Below are 20,076 nucleotides of genomic sequence, written 5' to 3'. Positions count from 1 at the left end.
ATAAGAGCTCAAGAATACACAGCTCAGGTTATATTTTTCTAATGAGAACAAGAGCCTTAGGTTTTTATGTTGCTGTTTGGGGAAAGACCCACATACGGCAGGTCCTCAAATAACATTTTGTTCAACATCGTCTCATTATAACATAGATGAGGAGGGAAACACGGATTCCCAGCTGGGGCCACTGTCTGTGTGAAGTTTGCACATTGTCCCCTCCCCATGGCTGTGTGGTTTATCTTTGGGTATTCCAGTTTCCCCTACACCCCAAAGCTCAGCACGTTCGGTTCATTGGTATGTCTAAATAGCCCCAGTCAGAGACAGAGACAGAGACAGAGAGACAGAGAGAACGAATGTGTGTGTCCTGCGATGGGATGGCACCTGGCCAGGGTGGGTTCCCATCCAGTACCCTGAGCTCCCGGGATAGGCGTCAGCTACCTGCGACAGTGACCTAGAATAAGGGGTTAAATAATTATCTCCCTTATTTTTATTAATCTGCCCTAAATGTACATATAGCTCAAGTTTATTCCCATGTTTAATATTAGAAGTGTTTTGGGTCTCTATTTAGAAATTCACTAACATTTCTGTGACCACAAATACACTACAGGAACTTAACTCTTGATTATATGAATTAACCATAAATGTGGTATCGTTACACGTCATTTCATTTAAGGTTGCATTTTCCAGGAACCTATCAATGACACTGAGGACTTACTATACTTTGGAAATCTGGAAAGGAGGTAAGAGGACATTCATGGTTATGAAAACTAAGAAGGCTAATGAGCCTTCTTGCTTAAACACACACAGTGGGCAAAGCTGATTTTCTTCTTTCTCACTTAGGATCAGCTATGCCTATGACCAGAGTTGACACCATTAACTACGGCAGAGTTGGTTCATTTTGAATCAGGTGTTAAAAGTTGCTTTTTTAAACAAACAAGCCCTGTAAAAATCCTAAGTCAAATAAAAGTGCAGCTCCAACAACTGAGATGTTACAAACACTCCGCTGGTCCACCTGATTCCAACCAAGCAGTCCCCTCTTTACCAGAATGACTTTGCTCCAAAGTATGGTTCCAGCTTCCAAAAGCACATGTTCCTGGGGATTGGTACTTGCTTCACACTAGTAGTTAGGTATCTGCCTGGTTTGGAAGCCTTCCATGCTGGGTCTTGATTAAGCTTTGCCTTTGATACGGCTTGGGTTTGTGCCCTTGCCCAAAAACCATTCTGAATTGTAATCGCCAGTGTTGGAGGAGGTGCTTGTTGGGAGGTTACTGGATCATGGAGGCAGACTTCTCCCTTGTTGTTCTCGTGATAGTGAGTTCTCATGAGACCTGGTTGTTTAAAAGTGTGTAGCACCTCCCCTTTCTCTCTTTTTCCTCCTTCTCTGGCCATGTAAGATGTGCTTGCTTCCCCTTCACCTTCTGCCATAATTTTAAGTTTCCTGAGGCCTCCCCAGTCATGCTTCCTGTACAGCCTGTGGAACTGTGAATCAATTAAACCTCTTTTCTTTATAAATCACCCAATCTCAGGTAGTTCTTTATAGCAGTGTGAAAACGGACTAATACAGCCTTGAAATCTCATTTTCCAGGAAGCCTTCCCAGCCCTTTGGCACTCAGCCCTAAAAGTTGATGATTTCATTCATTCAACAGTGTGTTCCCAGAGACTCGCAGTGCTGGGCATGGAACGTGTGCTCTACAGACACTGGATGAGATTAACATGTAAAATCAATGGAAGACTTTTTATAAGCCAACTTTTTAAAGTCCCAAGTTTTTGTTAATTCACTTGTTAATCAAGTATCATCAAATTTAAAACATATCAAATGACATTATCACAGCCTGCTAATAAGGTAGAAAGCTTTCAATTAAGATCCCCAAGGTAGAAAGCTGTCAGTGAAGTTAGAGACATAAGCCGCTGAGAATTTTAGCCAGGCTAAGAAACAGAAGCATCTGTAGGCCTGCTACAATGTGTGCTGTAGCAGGATTGGCCATTCACCATATCCTTGCCGCCTCCTGAGGGCCAACACACACCACCCACCCCTCTTTTCTGACTGGGCAAACACCATGCCTGGTAAAGCAATTCAAGGTGGAAGAGAGACCTACAGATTCTTTCAGCATCAATACAGACTTTCTGTAAAGGCAAGATGTTATATCCCAGGGATGTAACAGTTCAGATCTTGTTGTAGCTCTACAGCTGAAACCAGGAGGGCTGTTGTTTTTTTTTTTTTTGAGCATTCCTCTGTACTCTGCATACAGCAAGGCCCTCTTTAATTCCACTGAGGAACAAACACAAACCAAAAAAAAGTAACATAGAAAATTAGAAAACAGAATAGTCATCTTTTAGGGCTGAACACCAAAGAGAAGACTGAAAGGTCTGGGAGGAAGGGAGAAAGAGTATCCATAGAGGTTACCTCTTGCTTTGTGTCCCATGTTGCCTCTGTCTACCTAAGACAAGAAGACTTATGAGAACAATGTTGTGGTAGTTTAAAAACTCCTCAATATCACCTGTAATGGACAAAATGACATTAGGACCCTCCTGCTGCAACATGGTAATGAGGACCATAACCCACATATGTTCTTGCAAAAAAAAAAAAAAAAAGGTTACCCTCAAATCTTATAAGAAAACAATCAGATCATCAGATTGAGGGACATTCTATTATACCACCAACTGACGTCCTCAAAATGGCAATGTCACGAGAGACAAAACAGCAGGAGGGAGGATCTGTTCTAGATTAAAGGACAGTCAAAAGACATGAAAACTACATATAATGTGTGAGCCTTGACTGGATCTGGGACTAAACAAAAGCAACCAAGGACATTAATGGGACAACTGGGGAAATCTGAATATGGACTGTGGATTGTCAATGCTTCATCAGTGGTAAAATTCTCAGGTGTGATGAAGGTACTGTGTTTATTATAGGAGAAGGTTCCTTCTTGAGAGGTTTATGCATATGGCTTTAGGGAGTGAAGCATCATGATGTCTGCAACTTTCAAATGGCTCAGAAAAAAACGTATACACAAACACAAATGTGAGCAAGAGAGAAAAAAATCAAAATGTGGCAAAGTGTTAACAATTGGTTGATTAAGATGAGTGGTTTATGGAGGCTTGTTTTACCTTTTCTGTAAGTTTGAAGATCTTTAAAATAAAAAGTTGAGAAAACACTAGGCAAGAAGGTCTCACATGGTCTGGATATGCTGCAGCGGAGATTTAACATGGAGAGCACAACATGACCAATTCTCAGTGCAGCCACCAGAACAGGAGAGCTCTCCTGCAAGTATGCCTTCCACATCCAAATGATCACCAAATACACAGGCACAAGTTGACAGGGACAGGAGGCAGAGAAATTCTAGGCAGAAAAGGGCAGGGACCCTGGTGAAGCCCCACCCTGAAGCCTAGAACCATGGCCCAAAGTGAGAATATGCAACCTTTTTTCCCCACTGGAATGCTACCTTTTCCAAAATCACCCATGGCCCACCCCGCCCCCCATCCTATACCCATAAAAACCCTGACCCAACTGGCAGAGAGCAGAGAAGGGAAGAAGAAGAGAAGCAGCTGGATGTCAGAGACTGTGGTTTGATGTCAGAGAGCAGCAGCTTGACTTCAGAGCAATGGCTTGACACCATTGCTTTGGAGAGGAGTCCGGCTGAGGACAGCCAGAATCCAGGGGAAGATTACCTTCCCATTCCATCCCCCTTCTAGCTCCCCTTCCTGCTGAGAGCCACTTTTATTGGCAATAAAATTCTCTGTATTCACCACCCTTCAATCCTTTGTGCGACCTGATTTTTCCTGGATGCCAAACAAGAACTTGGGTGCCATGGGTGCAGATGCTAAAGGGTGTCACACTGACCCTCTGCCTTCAGTGGTGGAGAGCAACTGCCTCACATGAAAAGGCAGAGGGCTCACTGAGCTGTTTAACACTTAAGCTGCCCACGAACGGCAAAGCTAAAAGAGCACTGTAACACATGCCCTCTGGAGCTTTGGGGGGTCACAGGTCTTCCCCCGAGATGCTGCTGTGGGGCCATCCCGGAGTTTTGTCCTGCTGATGCTCAAAGGCACTTGCTCCGGCCCCTGCACCCACTCACCTGCGTGCTCCTCCTCCCTCGAGGGGTTGAGAGCTGCGGACTGAGTAAGCGAGGCACCCCTGTCACGAGGCCTGAGAAGGGGTCAAGGACAATTTCCTCTTTCAAAGTCAGGGTGGGGGGCCTGAGAAGCGCAAGCTGCTACCCCATCATATTCTGACTATAGATCTCTGTTTCTTTTCTCAAAGCAATCGAGGCTGCATTTTCAGAACTTCTATTTTAGCAAAATCTTACCAGCTGGAGATTTGTTTTCATTTTCACTGTTGTCACTTTGGATTCCTGACACAGTTTGTTTCTGTGAATCAACAAACTTGGTCATAAATATGAAGGGATAAGGAAGATTACCTAACATCAACTCCAGGAAGCTGTCCTCCAGGACTGCGAGCCTCTACTGGCCTTGGTGTCCATCTAGGATCCCCCACTCTGCTCTGCGACAGCACCTCCACATAACTCCTAGCCATCTACCTGCAGCCTCAGTGGCAGAAATGTTCTGCAAGTGGTTTCTGCCAGAACTTTTCTGGAAGAAAAGTTCTGTTTCACACATATGTGAAAAAAAGTTCAAATCTACTTATCTGACTACTGATCACCTGAATTGGCACAGCTTTAAAAGAATGATACCCAGTTTTGCAGAGGATGGGAGGAAATATTTGGGGTAAAGAGGGAACGGCAACTGACAATATACAAGAAAAGACTTAATCATTCAATACCTTTGAGAAGTAATCCTGAAGAAATAGAAGTATGTTTAGAGGATAAATTCCAACCCCTTCACTGTGCCTCCCTGGCTTTCTGTCATTACTGACCGCAGCCCAACTCTCAGGCCTCATTTCTGCCCACTCTCCCCCAGGCTCACCAACCTCCAGTCCGAATGGCCCTTTCTTATTGCCTGGGTCACCTGCGGCAGCTCCAGATCCCCTTTAGACAGGCTGTCTCCTGCCCTTGAGAACAATCGGTGGATCCTCCATTAGCACTCATCCCAGGCCCTGTGGCCCTCACGCTAACAGGAGTGAGAGGATTTCCATGCAGCCAGGAGGAGGGGGAAGATGTGGTTCTGGCATCCAAATGTGACCTACAAAATATTTTCTCATAGCAGCAATGTTCACACTGATGGCTGGGGATGTGGTAACAACACTAGCAAGGTCCCGAAGTTATTTCCATGACAGATTACATAGGGTTTCTGAGGCTGGTTTCGGCAGCTAACACTCCTTTATTGTAATGCTGGTTTTAAGAGAAATTATGTCATGAATTTCAAATAACCAAAACAAAATCAACCTTAAAAGACATGGTCTGTTTAGAAAATAAAGACTGTTTATGTTAATAATAGGAGTTCATGAATCCCAAGAACTGTGGGAGCTCATTTTGAGAAAAGGCTGTAGATTAATGCTTTTCCATTTCCATCTTATACCCCAAGTCTCTTCTGGGGACTGAAAAGTTATGCAACAGCAGACTGTGGGGGAAATATTCCAAAGTAACACAAACTGAAGTAGAAAAATAACCTTTCCTGCTCTCAACCCTGGTTACTCTAAGGAAGATTCTGGAATGACTTTAGGGGGTTCTCCTCAGTCGCTTAGCTCTGTTACCATTTGCAGACAGGTCTTATTTGACCAGGCTCAGATCCCTGGGAGAAAACACACAGTCACCCCAGCCAGTGCTCCAGTCAATCAGTGTTCAAACTGTTACCTGGTTCTCAGGGATGATCCACATTGTGACCCTCTCCAGAGAAATTAAGTTGCCCATATAAAGAAAAGAAAAAGGTAACAAAGGGCTTGGCCTGTTACATCAACTAGTTAGAGTACAACTTTCAGTCTGGTCTAACCTTTTCAGTCTGTGGACTAGAGGATCACTGACTATCTAGCTACCTCATTCCTAGCAAAAAGCGAGTGTTCTCCAGACAGCCTGCTTTACCTATGTAAACAGTTCTCTCCATGTCTGCAAAAACTGTTTTTGGAAGAGGCAGGGCTGCCTTTCCCTGCCCCGACCCTCTCTCCTCACTCTGAGTGGCTGCTTGACGCTTGTAAACACTTTTTCCTGAAGCCATTAAGCCTCATGAGCCAGTAAGCCAGGAAAATCTGGCTTTAGCATCAAACATATTTCACAGTCACAACTGCACCAAAAAGCCAGGTTTCATGTGTAAATTCTTCCTTGGTTGTCCTCCAAAACCTACTCATACAGAGGAAAAATCTAAGTGATCACACCAGAAAGCAAGGTATTCTATGTATAGAACACCTTGGGGTATGAGTAGAGTTCAACCCTAAGGGTATAAATCTCAACCCTCAGGGTATAATGGTTTCATATTTCAATCCTGAGGGTATAATAGTTTGATAGTGCTAAATTCCAGAAAAATAAAAATTTATCACCTAAAATCAAAAGAGATCTCAAAATAACAGAACGATTCACTGGCTGTGCAAAGGCCCATACAATCAGGGATTTTGTTTTGGAAACAATTGCTCCAGAAAAGCACTGCTGTTGCATTAACAGAAGTGGGAAAATGATCCGCAGGAAAGGACACCAAACATGCTCTAACGTGCATGATGCAATGAGCCTGTGTGCACACATCTGTGCTCTGCTCTATTGCAATACCCAGAATCATTGGGTCCAAGAGTGTTGTTTCTATTTTAATATGAAAGGCCACAAAATCTGACTGCAAATGCTTCGCTATTAAGCCAGGTGCTTGTGATCACACAGCTGCTCCCTAATTCCCCCATAAGCCCTAGAGACCTCAAAGGACTGCAGTAAGCAAAGGAAATCAACACTGGCATGTCTTCCTGTTTAAACCAAGGACTATCAAAGGAAAGCCATCTATAGAAACACAGGCGACAACAATAAAAACAACTTCTTGGCTTTGTGGCCTTGGACAAGTGACTTACCCTCTCTAAACTCCATTATCCTGATTTTACAGAAGAGGAGCTCTTCAGGGCATCCTTCCGGGTTGGGGATTAAACATGAGGGATGCATGTAAATGCTTGACACAGGGTAAGTGAGTAAAGCATGTTACCTGGTATATCCACCCTCTCTTTTAATGGCAAGCCTTTGCCAGATGGAGGACATAAAAATTCTAAGCAATGACTCCTACCTTGGCTTTGTCCACTTAATTACCTTTATTTTCTGAACAATTGTGTGACCAGGTTTGAAAAGAGGGAATTTTTTAAAAAAAAAACATGCAACGTGACAGAGGCTGGAATCTTTTTCCTTTATTTGACTGCTTAGGTAAGTCAAAGAACTTTTTAATTGGATCGTTTATTCCTCCGGGCTTGGAAGACAGTGCCCAGGAGCTAGCCTACTGAAGGGGCAGCTGGACTCTGATGGGTAGGGTATGAAAACAAAAGAAAGTGTATTTTGATGAAGCGAATAGGTTGGACTTAGTCCTATTATCTTTGGAGATCAGCAAATACACTGCAGCAAATTCTGCAGCTCAAGAAAATCTCTGGGTTACTAATGCAGGTTTGCAAATATAGCAACTATAATGAAATGGCTATTTTTAAATGATTTCCTATAATGGTGCTTATATATGGAAGCTTTTTTCCCTGTTGAAGAAATTTAATTGGAAAATGGCAAAGGAATAAGAAGAGGCAGACGGCCAGTTCCGCTGAACAAACACACGACTACGCTGTGTGAGCAGCTTTCATGAACTCCTCCTTGTTGTGCCCAAGTGTTTGTCCTCCTGGGGGATCTGGCAGAGCTACCCCTGCCTGGTGCACCCTCCTCCTCACGGGCTCCGACCCCACTCAGTCCCCGGATTCCTGCTCGGCTGTGACCTCTGGGAAGCATTCTTCCACGCTCCTCCCCGAGGTTATCACCAGGGCCACTGCAGGCCTGCTATGGAGTCTTAACTGCACTGTGAGGTCTTCCCTGTGGACCTGTCTGCATCCTCCAAAGAACTGTGAGCTTTGGGATGGGGTTCATTCACTGCTGCTCAAGTATGTGAGTATCTCCTATGCGCAGGCACTGCTATGCTGATCAATTAGGCAGGTGAAGTCCCTGCCCGCGTGGAGCCTGCACTCTGGCATGACAGCCAGATAAAGCTTGATAACACACAAGGAAGAGAGTATAAACACAATCCATCCTCAGGGAGTGCTCCATGCTATGAAAGAAAATGAAGCAGGGAAAGGGAGGCGAGTGGCTGCAGAAGAGTGAGGGATGAGGCATGACTCTAGAGGGGAGGGCGGGGGTCCTTTGCAGAGACAGCTGCTGAGGAAGGAGGGCTCCAGGCGGAAGGAACAGCCAGCACAGAGCCCCGGGCAGGAGAAGCAGCTCAGGCTGGAGGAACAGGAAGCCAGGAGGCCAGAGTGGCTAGAGCTGGAAGAAAAACAGAACAAGTGGCCAAGGAGGAGGCCAGAAGCAGGGAACACCCTGTTGGCTGCGTGCTGGGAATCTACAAGTAACTCTAGGCTTGAAGGATTTGAGGGTGGGAGCAAAGTGACCTGACAGCAGATTCTGTCTTTTATCCCCAGTACCTAGCACAGCCCCAAGTGAGTCTGCTGACTAAATGAGAAAAAAAGCTTCTATGTGTGGACAGAGAACACGTGTCAGCACTGGGCAGGGAAGGTCACTCCCCTCCAGGAACTCAGTCTTCTCAGGAAAGAGGCTACCACCAGTTATAACTAACCCATGTGTTTTTAAGTGAGGGACAGAATGAAAAGAATAGTTTGGGAAAATGAGGATGCCCGTGGCGCCGACAGGCGGACGCTGGCTTCTGTGTGAGGACCATTGCTACAGATACCACCTCATGTCAGGAGGTCCAAGAAGTCCCACAGGAAAGACATCCATGTAAGTGGGTTTATCCCTGCACTTCCCAAATGTATTTAATTATGGAACTTTGTTGGAGTGCAGGTCACTTATTAATTCCATAAAATACAATTTGAGAGAAGTGAATAGAGGGATCAGTATAGGGTTGACACTCTACAATGATTAGCAATTTCCAGGCTGTTTAAATCTGTCTGGCTGCCTAAGGCGGAAGACAGAGTCCTGAAGCTTGGGGCTGCCAGGGTTAGAGATTTATGATGCTTGTATGAAGTCAGGATGTGAGTATGAACTTAGCATGCTGGTATGAACTTGGCACATGCATGGTCTGGTTGCAGGGAGTTGTGTGTATTGTAACATAAAGCCCAGAGTCTCGGTTCGGTTTAATTGGGGGAATTGTCTTCACTCCTCATGATACTTCTGCCTGGTTTAAGCTGCTACCAACATACAGCTGTCAATGGCTTCGATGCATTTTATTTGGCCTTAGATGCAATCCAGACTACTGATCGCTCCTTCCTTATTAGAGCCTCTTCTGCCGCAATGGCTTCCAGAATACCACTCTCCTCATTTTATTCCTTCATCTTTGGCTGGCTGACTGGTGGATTGGTTGATTACCTCATTCATTCATTCCCACTACTATCTTTAAACACGTTATGTGCCAGGCCCTGTGATAATCTCTGAAGATATACTAGGAGATGAAACAAACATGCTTCTGCCTAGTGGAATTTAGTGGGAGAGTCAGTCAAGCAAATAAATACTATTATGTAATTTAAAATGTCAATGTGATAGTAAGATACAAATGGGGCAATGACAGAGTCAACAATTATTACGTGCAAACACCCTGATGTCTCCCAGCTGCTTTTCTTCAGCCCAGGTCTCTCCTCTTGGTTTTTTTTATCTGAATACCTACTGCCTTCTGAAGTATCTCTGCTCAAATACTTCAAGACACTATAAACCCATGGACAAACAGAACACACGATCTCCACCTATCATATAGTTCCTGCCCCAAGCAAAACAAAACTCAAAGCAAAACCACGGGGTCCTATTTCCTATGTGCCCTATTGGTGAGTGGCCCTGTTGTCCATCTATTGTGCAAATAAACTCTTATGGGGCATACACACCCTTCCACCTTCAATCGCTTTCCAATCCTTCAGCAAATCTTGCCAATTTTACGTCTTTATTAAATCTCAGCTGCCACCACCCTAATCTGAGCAACAATTTTGCCCATCTAGACTTCTGCAACAGTTTCCAAGCTAGCCTCCCCAACTCATTCTTCATCTATGGATTCTTTCTCCACACTACAGAGTGATTGATTCAAAACGCAAATCTGATGATCTCATTCTCTTCCCCCACTATTAAAAAATCTTTCAGTAGCTTCTTGTGGATCTTTGGGTAAAGACCAAACATGGTCTCTAGCATGGCCTGTAAGACTCTGCGTGGCCTAGCTCCTGCCTACCTCTCCAGCTCCCCTCTTGTACCTCTGTGTCCTCCATCCATGATGATCTTCAGTCACCTCCTTAAATGCATTCCTCTCCCTCACTGGATGCTATTCTCTTCCTTGACCTGCCTAATTCCTACTGATCCTCCAGATCCTTCCTTCCTTCCTAGAGGAAGCCTTCTTGTAACCCTAGACCGAATCAAATTTCTTTGGATACACTCTCATACTACGGTGTTCCATAATGTTGCAGCACTTATAGGATTTTAATTAAACTCAAATATGTAATATTTGATTAAAATCCCTCTCCCCAACAAAATTTTAACTTCCAAGAAAAACTCATTATAAAATTCAAGAAAACTGACTATATGCACTCTTCTTTCTCCTGGTTCTTCTTCCCTCTCTCCCATACATGTAAACATGTCTGTCCTGAGATATGCTGCTCCTCCCTCTTTTGACTCCACACCCTTCGAACCACAGGGATCACTTTAGCCCAGATAACTTCAAAGCCTCTTCCCTAAACCTCAATCTCTTTCCAAATATCCAGGTAGGCAAGACCAGTGGTTTTGTAACATTTTGACTGCAACCCAGTTAGAACATTCATTTGGCAACTTACTGCCTACAAACATGCAAGAAACAAATTTCATGAAACAATACTGTCACTTGCTTTCCTATTAGCTTTCATTTAAAAATACTTTTTCGTATAATTTCAAGACCCAATAGGTCACACCCTACAGTTTAAAATACATCGTACCAGATATTTACATATGGATATTTCTCTACAACCTCAAACGTAATATGACTATTTCCCAACTCATTTCTCAACAAAACTTCCTTACTAAGGAATATATGATCCTTCTCTTAGTCACTGAGGAACAACACATTGGAGTCATTTTGGACTCCTCCTTCTTACCCAACCCAAGTAGTTGTTAAAACCTCTTGGGGTTCTTCCACTGCAATGTGTTGGCCCCCATCCCATCCCTTCCATTCCCACCATCATAGTTCAGATATTACTGTAATTTGGAATGCTGTAATAGCCTTTTAAACTGCTTCCCTACTTCCAGAATTTTCAAATAGAAGTGACTTATGTTTGAATCACAATTGTATCAGAGCAGAAAGATTCAGTTCCATTTTGACCAACAAAGTAATGTGTAAGGGACTGAAATACATGTGACTTCATCCACTCAGTAAACTCCTTGAAAAATTAAATTTTCATTCAGGCTGCCTCACATTTCTAAAATTTCTATTACAATCCAGAAACCAAACTCTGGGTTGGTGGTAACGACAGGCAGACTCACCCATGTCAGCAGTGACCATGGTAGACTGGTTTTCGGGGATAGAGACAGAGGTCTGGTCTTGGTCCATGCTTCGAGAGTCCTCGTTGACCTCGTGTTGGCTCTGGCTGAGTTCTGATCGCAGTTCTGAGTACTCATCTTCCTCCCTGAGAAAAAAGGAGAGTTGGCTACCACTGACAGAGGATTTAAGACAACCCCTAGAGAATATGTCTTTTAAGGACAAGAAAAAGACATTCAGAGAGAAAATAGATTTCTCCCCCAGGCCACATGGACCAGGATTTCTCCCAGCCCAAATAGATGGTCACACCTATGGTCAGCGAGTGAAGCTGAAAGGTTACTTCTGCGTCCACATAACATACCCATGTACCGAACGAGATTCATCTATCAGCCTGCAGAAACTCTTCCCCTCTAAAGATTCCTGAAGAAACGAGATTTCTTCACCTCCTCAAATTCCGAGGGGAAAAAGAACTAAGACTGCTAGCACTGAGGCTACTATTGAACCAAATAACTAAGAGTCTAGCACACAGCAACGGCATGCCCTACCACGTGGAGGGCCCACAGGAGCTTCCTTCTTGAAGGAGGCTGGAGGTTGGAGATGGGGTTGGAGCTACTGAGAAACCAGCACCTCATCTGTGCAGATCAAACTAGACATTTTGGAAAGATATATGGATCAGCATGCCCAAGAAAGACGAGGCTAACTTCCCAAAGAAAGGAGGTAGAATTAGGGGGTGGGAAGAGAGGATGCAATGAGGAGAAAACGGAACACTGAATGAAACAACACCACTCAGTGGCCTATTTCCTTTAATTTGCACTTGCTAACAAGAAGACAACATTTAAACCCCATCGTGTTTTATTTGTATACACACATCTACCTATTCTCAGCCCTTCAGGGGTCCCTCAACCTCTGGTCTCTTCATTGTACTATCAGCAAGCTGAGAAACTTAAAATTGCAGTATGTATTTCAGAGCACGTGCAGTGTCCCCTTCCCACACTACCACCACCACACATACATTGGACACAGGGATGGAGACAGCAAAATTAAACCTCTTTGAAGGATCTATTTTGCAAGTAAACAAGTAGGGGAAACTGTCAGGGGATTTAACTGGGAGTGGAATGCCCACTTAGGTCTGCTCAGCCTCAAGGGCAGGTTGTCTGTGAAGAAAGCTAGGAATCGGAGAAATCTCAGCTTGGCATTCATTTTAAGTTGTCAACAACCAGAGAAGAAAGTCTACAGTGTTGGATTGTGGGTGGACCAAGATGATGAGTGGTGATCTTTAGAGTTTAGGGAGGCAAGCGGGAGACACATCTATAAATCAGAGAAAGGTGAAGAACAGAAATCTTGGTTCTCTCAAGATATCAAATTTCTCCCAGGAAAGGGATTCAGCTGAGCCTGTGTTTTATAAGGTATTGTTAATAAAAGCTACCCAGAAATCTGGAAAAGCTTTATGTAGATATAAAGCCCCACAACATGCAAAATATGAATTAGAGAGTGGTGAAGACAAAAAAAAAAAAAATACAGACTAATGTTCTATGAATAAGTTAATTATTAGACATCTGCAAGCAAAAGTCAACAATAATTAGGTTTAGGAAAGAAAACGATTAAAAAGTACTCTTAAGTGCCTTTTTGGTCTACGGGACGATTGTGCACTGATAGATACATTAGCTCTCCTTTCAGTCAGCACTTAAAATTCAGATTTTAGTTAAGGGGAGATTTTGTGTATGATGAATAAATTACCTTGCTTGCATGGCCAACGTAATCAGCTTTGGCTCAGCCGAGACTTTTTTGCAGCCAAGAAAGCAAATGATAAATGCTACTGCTGTTTCTTTGGTATAAATGGCATTTGTAAAATCTTTAATAGCCACCTTAAACCCTCCTGGCTTGCCAGATTCGAAAGTATACAGTTCCTGCCAAATCTCCTGCTTTGTACAGAATTACTTCTAGAGATTACTAGGATGAACTTTATAAAGGAGTGAATTGAGAAGGTGTGGGAAAGGGAAGCTGTTATTGTAGAAACATTCCCTACTGAGGTCAGAGCACAGTCTGAAGGAGAACCGTATTACATTAGGCAGTAGGTTTTCTGTGTCACAACATGCAAACTAAAAATTCCCATTCAATGTATTTGAGCACCAAAACAAAGACAGGACCACAAACACTGCACAGATTCTGTCTTCAAGGAGACAAAGATGTTCACAACCCAAGAAGGATGCTGTGGGTGAACACAGGTGGAATATCTGGGGCTGCCAGTGGGGAGTGACCAGAGAAGACCTCCTGGGTGGAGAAGCACTCAAGATGAGTCTCAAGGCAAGTAGATTTCAGTTAGGTCACATGTGTGGAATAGCACAGGCAAAGGCTCAGAGGAGCTGCAAATGTGCAGAACTTGGAGGGGAACAAGTGGTTCACTATGGCTGAAACCAAAATATGGCACAGGATGGAAACATAAGGATGGAGAGGCACTCAGACTACTTGTTGACTGGGCAGTTTGAGCAAAAGGAAAACATATTGCACCAGAGGATGCAAATAATCAGGGTTAGATGGAAGAAATAAAAATACAATGTGGAAAGTCTAGGAATTCAGGGGAAGGAATAAATGTTGCCAAGATCTTGTGTGGAAACAGATAAAATGAGAAGAGGAGAAATGCATTCCAGCTATGGTAATCATTGTAAGTATTCTAGAACTAAAACAACACATGCCAACAAAGTAATAGTCATTAGAGGTGGAAAGCTACCTTGTGAGAACAGGGAAGATCTTGTGCCACAAAGAATGAGGTATAAAAAGGTTAAACTGAGCTTAAATATTACAAAGTTCATGCAGCCCCGTTGGGTCTCCCACTGACTTTCGTAAAAAATCATGGAGCTGCATATCCTTATCTCTCATTGGCATCATTCCTGAAAGGAGGCTGGAACCTGGGACCGGGAAATGACAAATTGTAAACTAACTCGATTTGTGATTGCAGTACGCATGGCACACTGATGACCGGGGGTCTTCTCTACCATTCAGGAGCACTGTTCCATCAAGAGCAAAGGAGTAAGTAAAACACACTAAGAGTCCCTGTCAGTTTTGCAAAGACGAGGTTTTGAGTTGTGCTTCTGCAGTGGCTCTGCACAGCCTTGGGGACGCCTGGTGAGGCTGTGTGGCTAATGACACAGCACAACAGCATCTGAAGATGACTTGTTTGTTGTATATACAGGCATTCTTCTCAAGCAATAACTTATTTCTTTGGGGAAAAAAATGCCTCCCCAAAAAAACACCAACTGCTAATGCTGGTGATGAAAAGAGGAAAATGTAAAAACACGGAAAAAAAAGTGGCCATTTGAAACCAGAAAAATAGCAGCTCTGATAAAATGATAAATGTTGAAAGTGACACTCTGTAGTGGTAGGTTTATAATCATGGAATGACAAAGTTCTCAGGTGTCTCTCCTTGGAACATAAAGGGTCAACTCACAGGATTCCAAATGCATATTCTTTCATTCACTTAGAAGTGTCTGGGAAGTGCTTCCAAGCTGCTTTAAGAGATGCGACGATTAATGCTTGCTCCTAGTTTAAACAACATAACAAATGCTCCTAAGGAGGCAGGCATTAGATTGTACACTTGCCTATGTAACGACCAGCAGTGGCAGAAAAGTCACAGGCTGGCAGACTGGAAGGGATTTTAAAGACTGTTTTAGCCAGGACCACTACCTTTATTTTACAAACAAGACAAATGGGGCTTCGAGAGGCAACTTACCTAAGATTATGCAACTACTAGCACAGCCTAATTCCTAAATTTCACACCAATGGGACACTATGTAGTTGACTCTTGAACAACATGGATTTGAGCTGCATTAATCCATTTATACGCAAATTTTCTTTCAATAAATGTATTTGAAAATTTTTTGGAAATTTGTGACAACTTGAAAAAACCTCAGATGAATCGTGTAGCCTAGAAATACAAAAAAAAAATTTAAGATATGTCATAAATACATGAAATATATACATTAGGTTGATGCAAAAGTAATTGTGGTTTTGCTTTTGAAAGTAATGGAAAAAACCGCAACTGCTTTCACACAACCTAATAGATACTAGTCTATGTGTTAACTGACTGCTTATGTTATCTGTAAGGCTTCAAGTCAACAGTAGACTTTTTTTTATTATTATACTTTAAGTTCTAGGGTACATGTACACAACATGCAGGTGTGTTACATATGTATACATGTGCCATATTGGTGTGCTGCACTCATTAACTCGTCATTTACATTAGGTATATCTCCTAACGCTATCCCCCCTCCCCACAATAGGACCCCAGTGTGTGATGTTACCCTTCCTGTGTCCAAGTGATCTCATTGTTCAATTCCCACCTATGAGTGAGAACATGCGGTGTTTGGTTTTCTGTTCTTGCGATAGTTTGCTGAAAATGATGGTTTCCAGCTGCATCCATGTCCCTGCAAAGGACACGAGCTCATCCTTTTTTATGGCTGCATAGTATTCCATGGTGTATATGTGCCACATTTTCTTAATCCAGTCTGTCACTGATGGACATTTGGGTTGATTCCAAGTCTTTGCTATTGTTTGTGAATAGTGCCACAATAAACATACGTGTGCATGTGTCTTTATAGCAGCATGACTTATAATCCTTTGGGTATATATATCCCCAGTAATGGGATGGCTGGGTCAAATGGTATTTCTAGTTCTAGATCCTTGAGGAATCACCACACTGTTTTCCACAATGGTTGAACTAGTTTACAGTCCTACCAACAGTGTAAAAGTGTTCCTATTTCTCCACATCCTCTCCAGCACCTGTTGTTTCCTGATTTTTTAATGATCACCATTCTAACTGGTGTGAGATGGTATCTCATTGTGGTTTTGATTTGCATTTCTCTGATGGTGAGTGATGATGAGCATTTCTTCATGTGTCTGTTGGCTGTATGAATGTCTTCTTTTGAGAAGTGTCTGTTCATATCCTTTGCCCCTTTTTGATGGGGTTGTGTGTTTTTTTCTTGTAAATTTGATTGAGTTCTTTATAGGTTCTGGATATTAGCCCTTTGTCAGATGAGTAGATTGCAAACATTTTCTCCCATTCTGTAGGTTGCCTGTTCACTCCGATGATAGTTTCTTTTGCTGTGCAGAAGCTCTTTAGTTTAATTAGATCCCATTTGTCAATTTTGGCTTTTGTTGCTGTTGCTTGTGGTGTTTTAGACGTGAAGTCCTTGCCCATGCCTATGTCCTGAATGGTATTACCTAGGTTTTCCTCTAGGGTTTTTATGGTTTTAGGTCTAATATTTAAGTCTCTAATCCATCTTGAATTAATTTTCGTATGAGGAGTAAGGAAAGGATCCAGTTTCAGCTTTCTACTTATGGCTAACCAATTTTCCCAGCACCATTTATTAAATAGGGAATCCTTTCCCCATTTCTTGTTTTTGTCAGGTTAACAGTAGATTATTAGTAGTTAAGGTTTTGGTGAGTCACGAGTTATATCTGGATTTTTAACTCCACAGTGTAGGGGTTGGTGCCATTATCCCTCATATTGTTGGGACTTTTTTAACTCTTACTTTAGGTTCATGAGTACACGTGAACGTTTGTTACGCAGGTAAACTTGTGTCATGGGGGCTTGTTGTACAGATTATTTCATCACCCAGCCCAGTACCCAATGGTTATCTTTTCTGCTCCTCTCTTTCCTCCCACCCTCCACCTACAAGTAGGCCCCAATGTCTGTTGTTCCCCTCGTTATGTCCATTTGTTATCATTTAGCTGCCACACCCAGTATTCTGTTTTCTATTTCTGCATTAGTTTGCTAAGGTTAACCCACAAGACATGAGCTTGTATTTTTTATGACTGCATAGTATTCCACGGTATATACGTACCACATTTTCTTTATCTAATCCGTCATTGATGGGCATTTAGGTTCATTCCATGTCTTTGCTATGGTGAAGAGTGCTGCAATGAACGTTTGTGTGCATGTGTTCTTTGTAATACAATGCTTCATATTCCTCTTGGCATATACTCAGTAATGTGATTGCTGGGCTGAACGGTAGTTCTGCTTTTAGCTCTTTGAGGAATCGCCATACTGTTTCCCACAATGATTGAACTCATTTACACTCCCATCAACAGTGTATAAGTGTTCCCTTTTCTCTGCAACCTCACCAGCATCAGTTATTTTTTGACTTTTTAATAGTAGCCATTCTGAATGGTATGAGATGGTGTCTCATTGTGGTTTTCATTTGCATTTCTCTAATGAGCAGCAATATTGAGCTTTTCTTCATATGCTTTTTGGCTGCATGTATATCTTTTGAAAAATGTCTGTTCATGTCCTTTGCCTACTTTTTAATGGGGTTGTTTTTCTCTTGTAAATTTGTTTAAGTTCCTTATAGATGCTGTATAGACCTTTGCTTGATGCATAGTTTGCAAATATTTTCTCCCATTCTGTAAGTTGTCTGTTTACTCTGTTGATAGCTTCTTTTGCTATGCAGAAGCTCTTAAGCTTCATCAGATTCCATTCGTCAATTTTTGCTTTGTTGTTATTGCTTTTGGTGTCTTTGTCATAAAATCTTTGCCCTTGCTCCATGCAGAATGATATTGCCTAGGTTGTCTCCCATAACCCTCATATTGTTAAAGGGTCAACTATAATGTCATGACTGAAGGAAAAGATATTTCATTATTTATTAAAGATTCCTTCTCATTATTGGTTAGGGGTAAAATTATTTAATCAGAAGAGGGAAAAGTCAATGGAAGTATAATTCTTACCATGCTTTCCAGACTTCAAGCTCAAAATACTATGGAGTCAACAGCATTTGATAGACTGTCATGTCACTATCCATATTATCTCTCTCATTTTGGGTACACGTTCATGCCTTCCACTGTATCGGAATGATTTGTGGAGAAGACCCAGATGGTCAACTGCCTGCCTTGACAGCTGTCAAGCTGTCAGTCAGCTGTGGCCAACTAATCCACCCTACTTGACCTGGTGGTTTTTTGGGTGAACTGCATTCTTTCTTAAATTAAAAGTAGACTTGCCTTTAAATGGCTGGCTTTCTTTTAAAGAACAAAGTTTCGTTTTTGTTTTGTTTTGTTTTGTTTTTGTTTTTTAAAAACTATTGGAAGGAAATGTATTCCTTTTAGTTCTCTGAAAGAATCTAGTACAGGAAATAAGTGATGAATAAAGTCCTCATTCTTTCTTCAATACTATCTCCCCTTATTTTTTCAGATAGCATAGAGAAGATCAGACTCATCTATGAATCTTTTGGTGAATAACTGAACAAATGGGATTTGAAATGCTCTTCTATGAATATAACAATCCATTTTTGTCTTAACAAGAGCTCATATAAGATCCATATTCAAGAACTTCCAAATATTAAAAAAAGAGATTGATATAGATCACACAGGAAAACAGGGAACGAGAAATACATCTTCTTTATGGGTTTTATTTTTATTTCATTGCACTATACTTTTTAGACTGTAAATTAATCAGAACAATATGTTTTGCTGGCAGACAAGGAGGTTTTGGTTACAGTGTTTGAAATGCAACAACATGAAGATGAACAGATGCCTGTGTGTTGTTGGCTGCATGTACATCAAGATGTACATGATACCAACAACACATAGGCAACTGTGTGCCCAAAGATCAGGAGAAACATCAAGCTCCTGGTGCAGGCCTGAAATCTTAGCAGTCAGATTATATTACAGTAGATAGAGACTCTGGGATGCTATCTCTCTGTCCTCAAATGAGGGGGCATTTTGCAGCCCCATTAAACAGAAGGGTTGAGTGCCAATGCTGAGATCACAGAGATAGAGGGGTCTGTGCCTTGGGGCTGCTGCTGTATGAGGTGAAACATGTGAGAGAGAGAGTTTAGGATAGGAGCCCAGGCTGTGGACAAATTCCATGGAGGGAAAAGAAGATCTACAGTCTGCAGGGTCCTAGAGGTTTAAGAAGAGTGCCATCAGGAAGGAAACATGGCTTAGCGTCAATGCCATAGAAAGGGACCAATGACAAGAAAAGGTCGCTGGATTTTTCATTTAAGAAATCATTGGTGATTTTCAAGAAAGGTGTTTTAGTCAGCTCAGGCTGCCATAAAAAAATACCATAGACAGGGTGGCTTAAACAATAGAAATTTATTTTCTCACAGTTCTGGAGCCTAGATCCTCCAAGATCAAGGTCCAGCATGGCTGCTTTCTGGTGAGGGCTCTTCCTGGCTTCCAGATGGCTGATTATTCCCTGCGTCCCCATATGGCTGGAAGGAAGAGAATATACATGCAAGCTGTCTTGTGTCTCTTCTTAAAAGGCAATACACCAAAAAACAACCCCATCAAAAAGTGGGCAAAGGATATGAACAGACACTTTTCAAAAGAAGACATTTATGTGACCAACAAGCATATGAAAAAAAGCTCATCATCACTGGTCATTAGATAAATGCAAATCAAAACCACAATGAGATACCATCTCACACCAGTTAGAATAGCGATCATTAAAAAGTCAGGAAACAACAGATGCTGGAGAGGATGTGGAGAAATAGGAGCACTTTTACACTGTTGGTGGGAGTGGAAATTAGTTCAACTATTGTGGAAGACCGT

At 42.3% G+C, this 20,076-nt stretch overlaps 2 protein-coding genes across 3 annotated transcripts in view; both read right to left on the bottom strand.

Moving 5' to 3' along the window:
* Nucleotides 1–20,076, bottom strand: part of REEP5 (receptor accessory protein 5) — an 806,416-nt gene that overhangs the window by 221,825 nt on the left and 564,515 nt on the right. The gene's annotated exons all lie outside the window — the stretch shown is intronic.
* MCC (MCC regulator of WNT signaling pathway) overlaps nt 1–20,076 on the bottom strand; it is a 475,168-nt gene that overhangs the window by 84,584 nt on the left and 370,508 nt on the right. For both annotated transcript variants that reach the window (XM_050793047.1, XM_050793048.1), the window contains one exon: nt 11,538–11,680. In XM_050793047.1, coding sequence (XP_050649004.1) covers nt 11,538–11,680 — 143 coding nt within the window. The remainder of the gene's footprint in view (nt 1–11,537; nt 11,681–20,076) is intronic.

Source organism: Macaca thibetana, chromosome 6 (assembly GCF_024542745.1).
Source record: "Macaca thibetana thibetana isolate TM-01 chromosome 6, ASM2454274v1, whole genome shotgun sequence".
In the NCBI taxonomy this organism is placed as follows: Eukaryota; Metazoa; Chordata; class Mammalia; order Primates; family Cercopithecidae; genus Macaca; species Macaca thibetana.
Note: the sequence above shows the minus strand (reverse complement) of the source record. Positions and strands in the feature narration are given on the sequence as shown.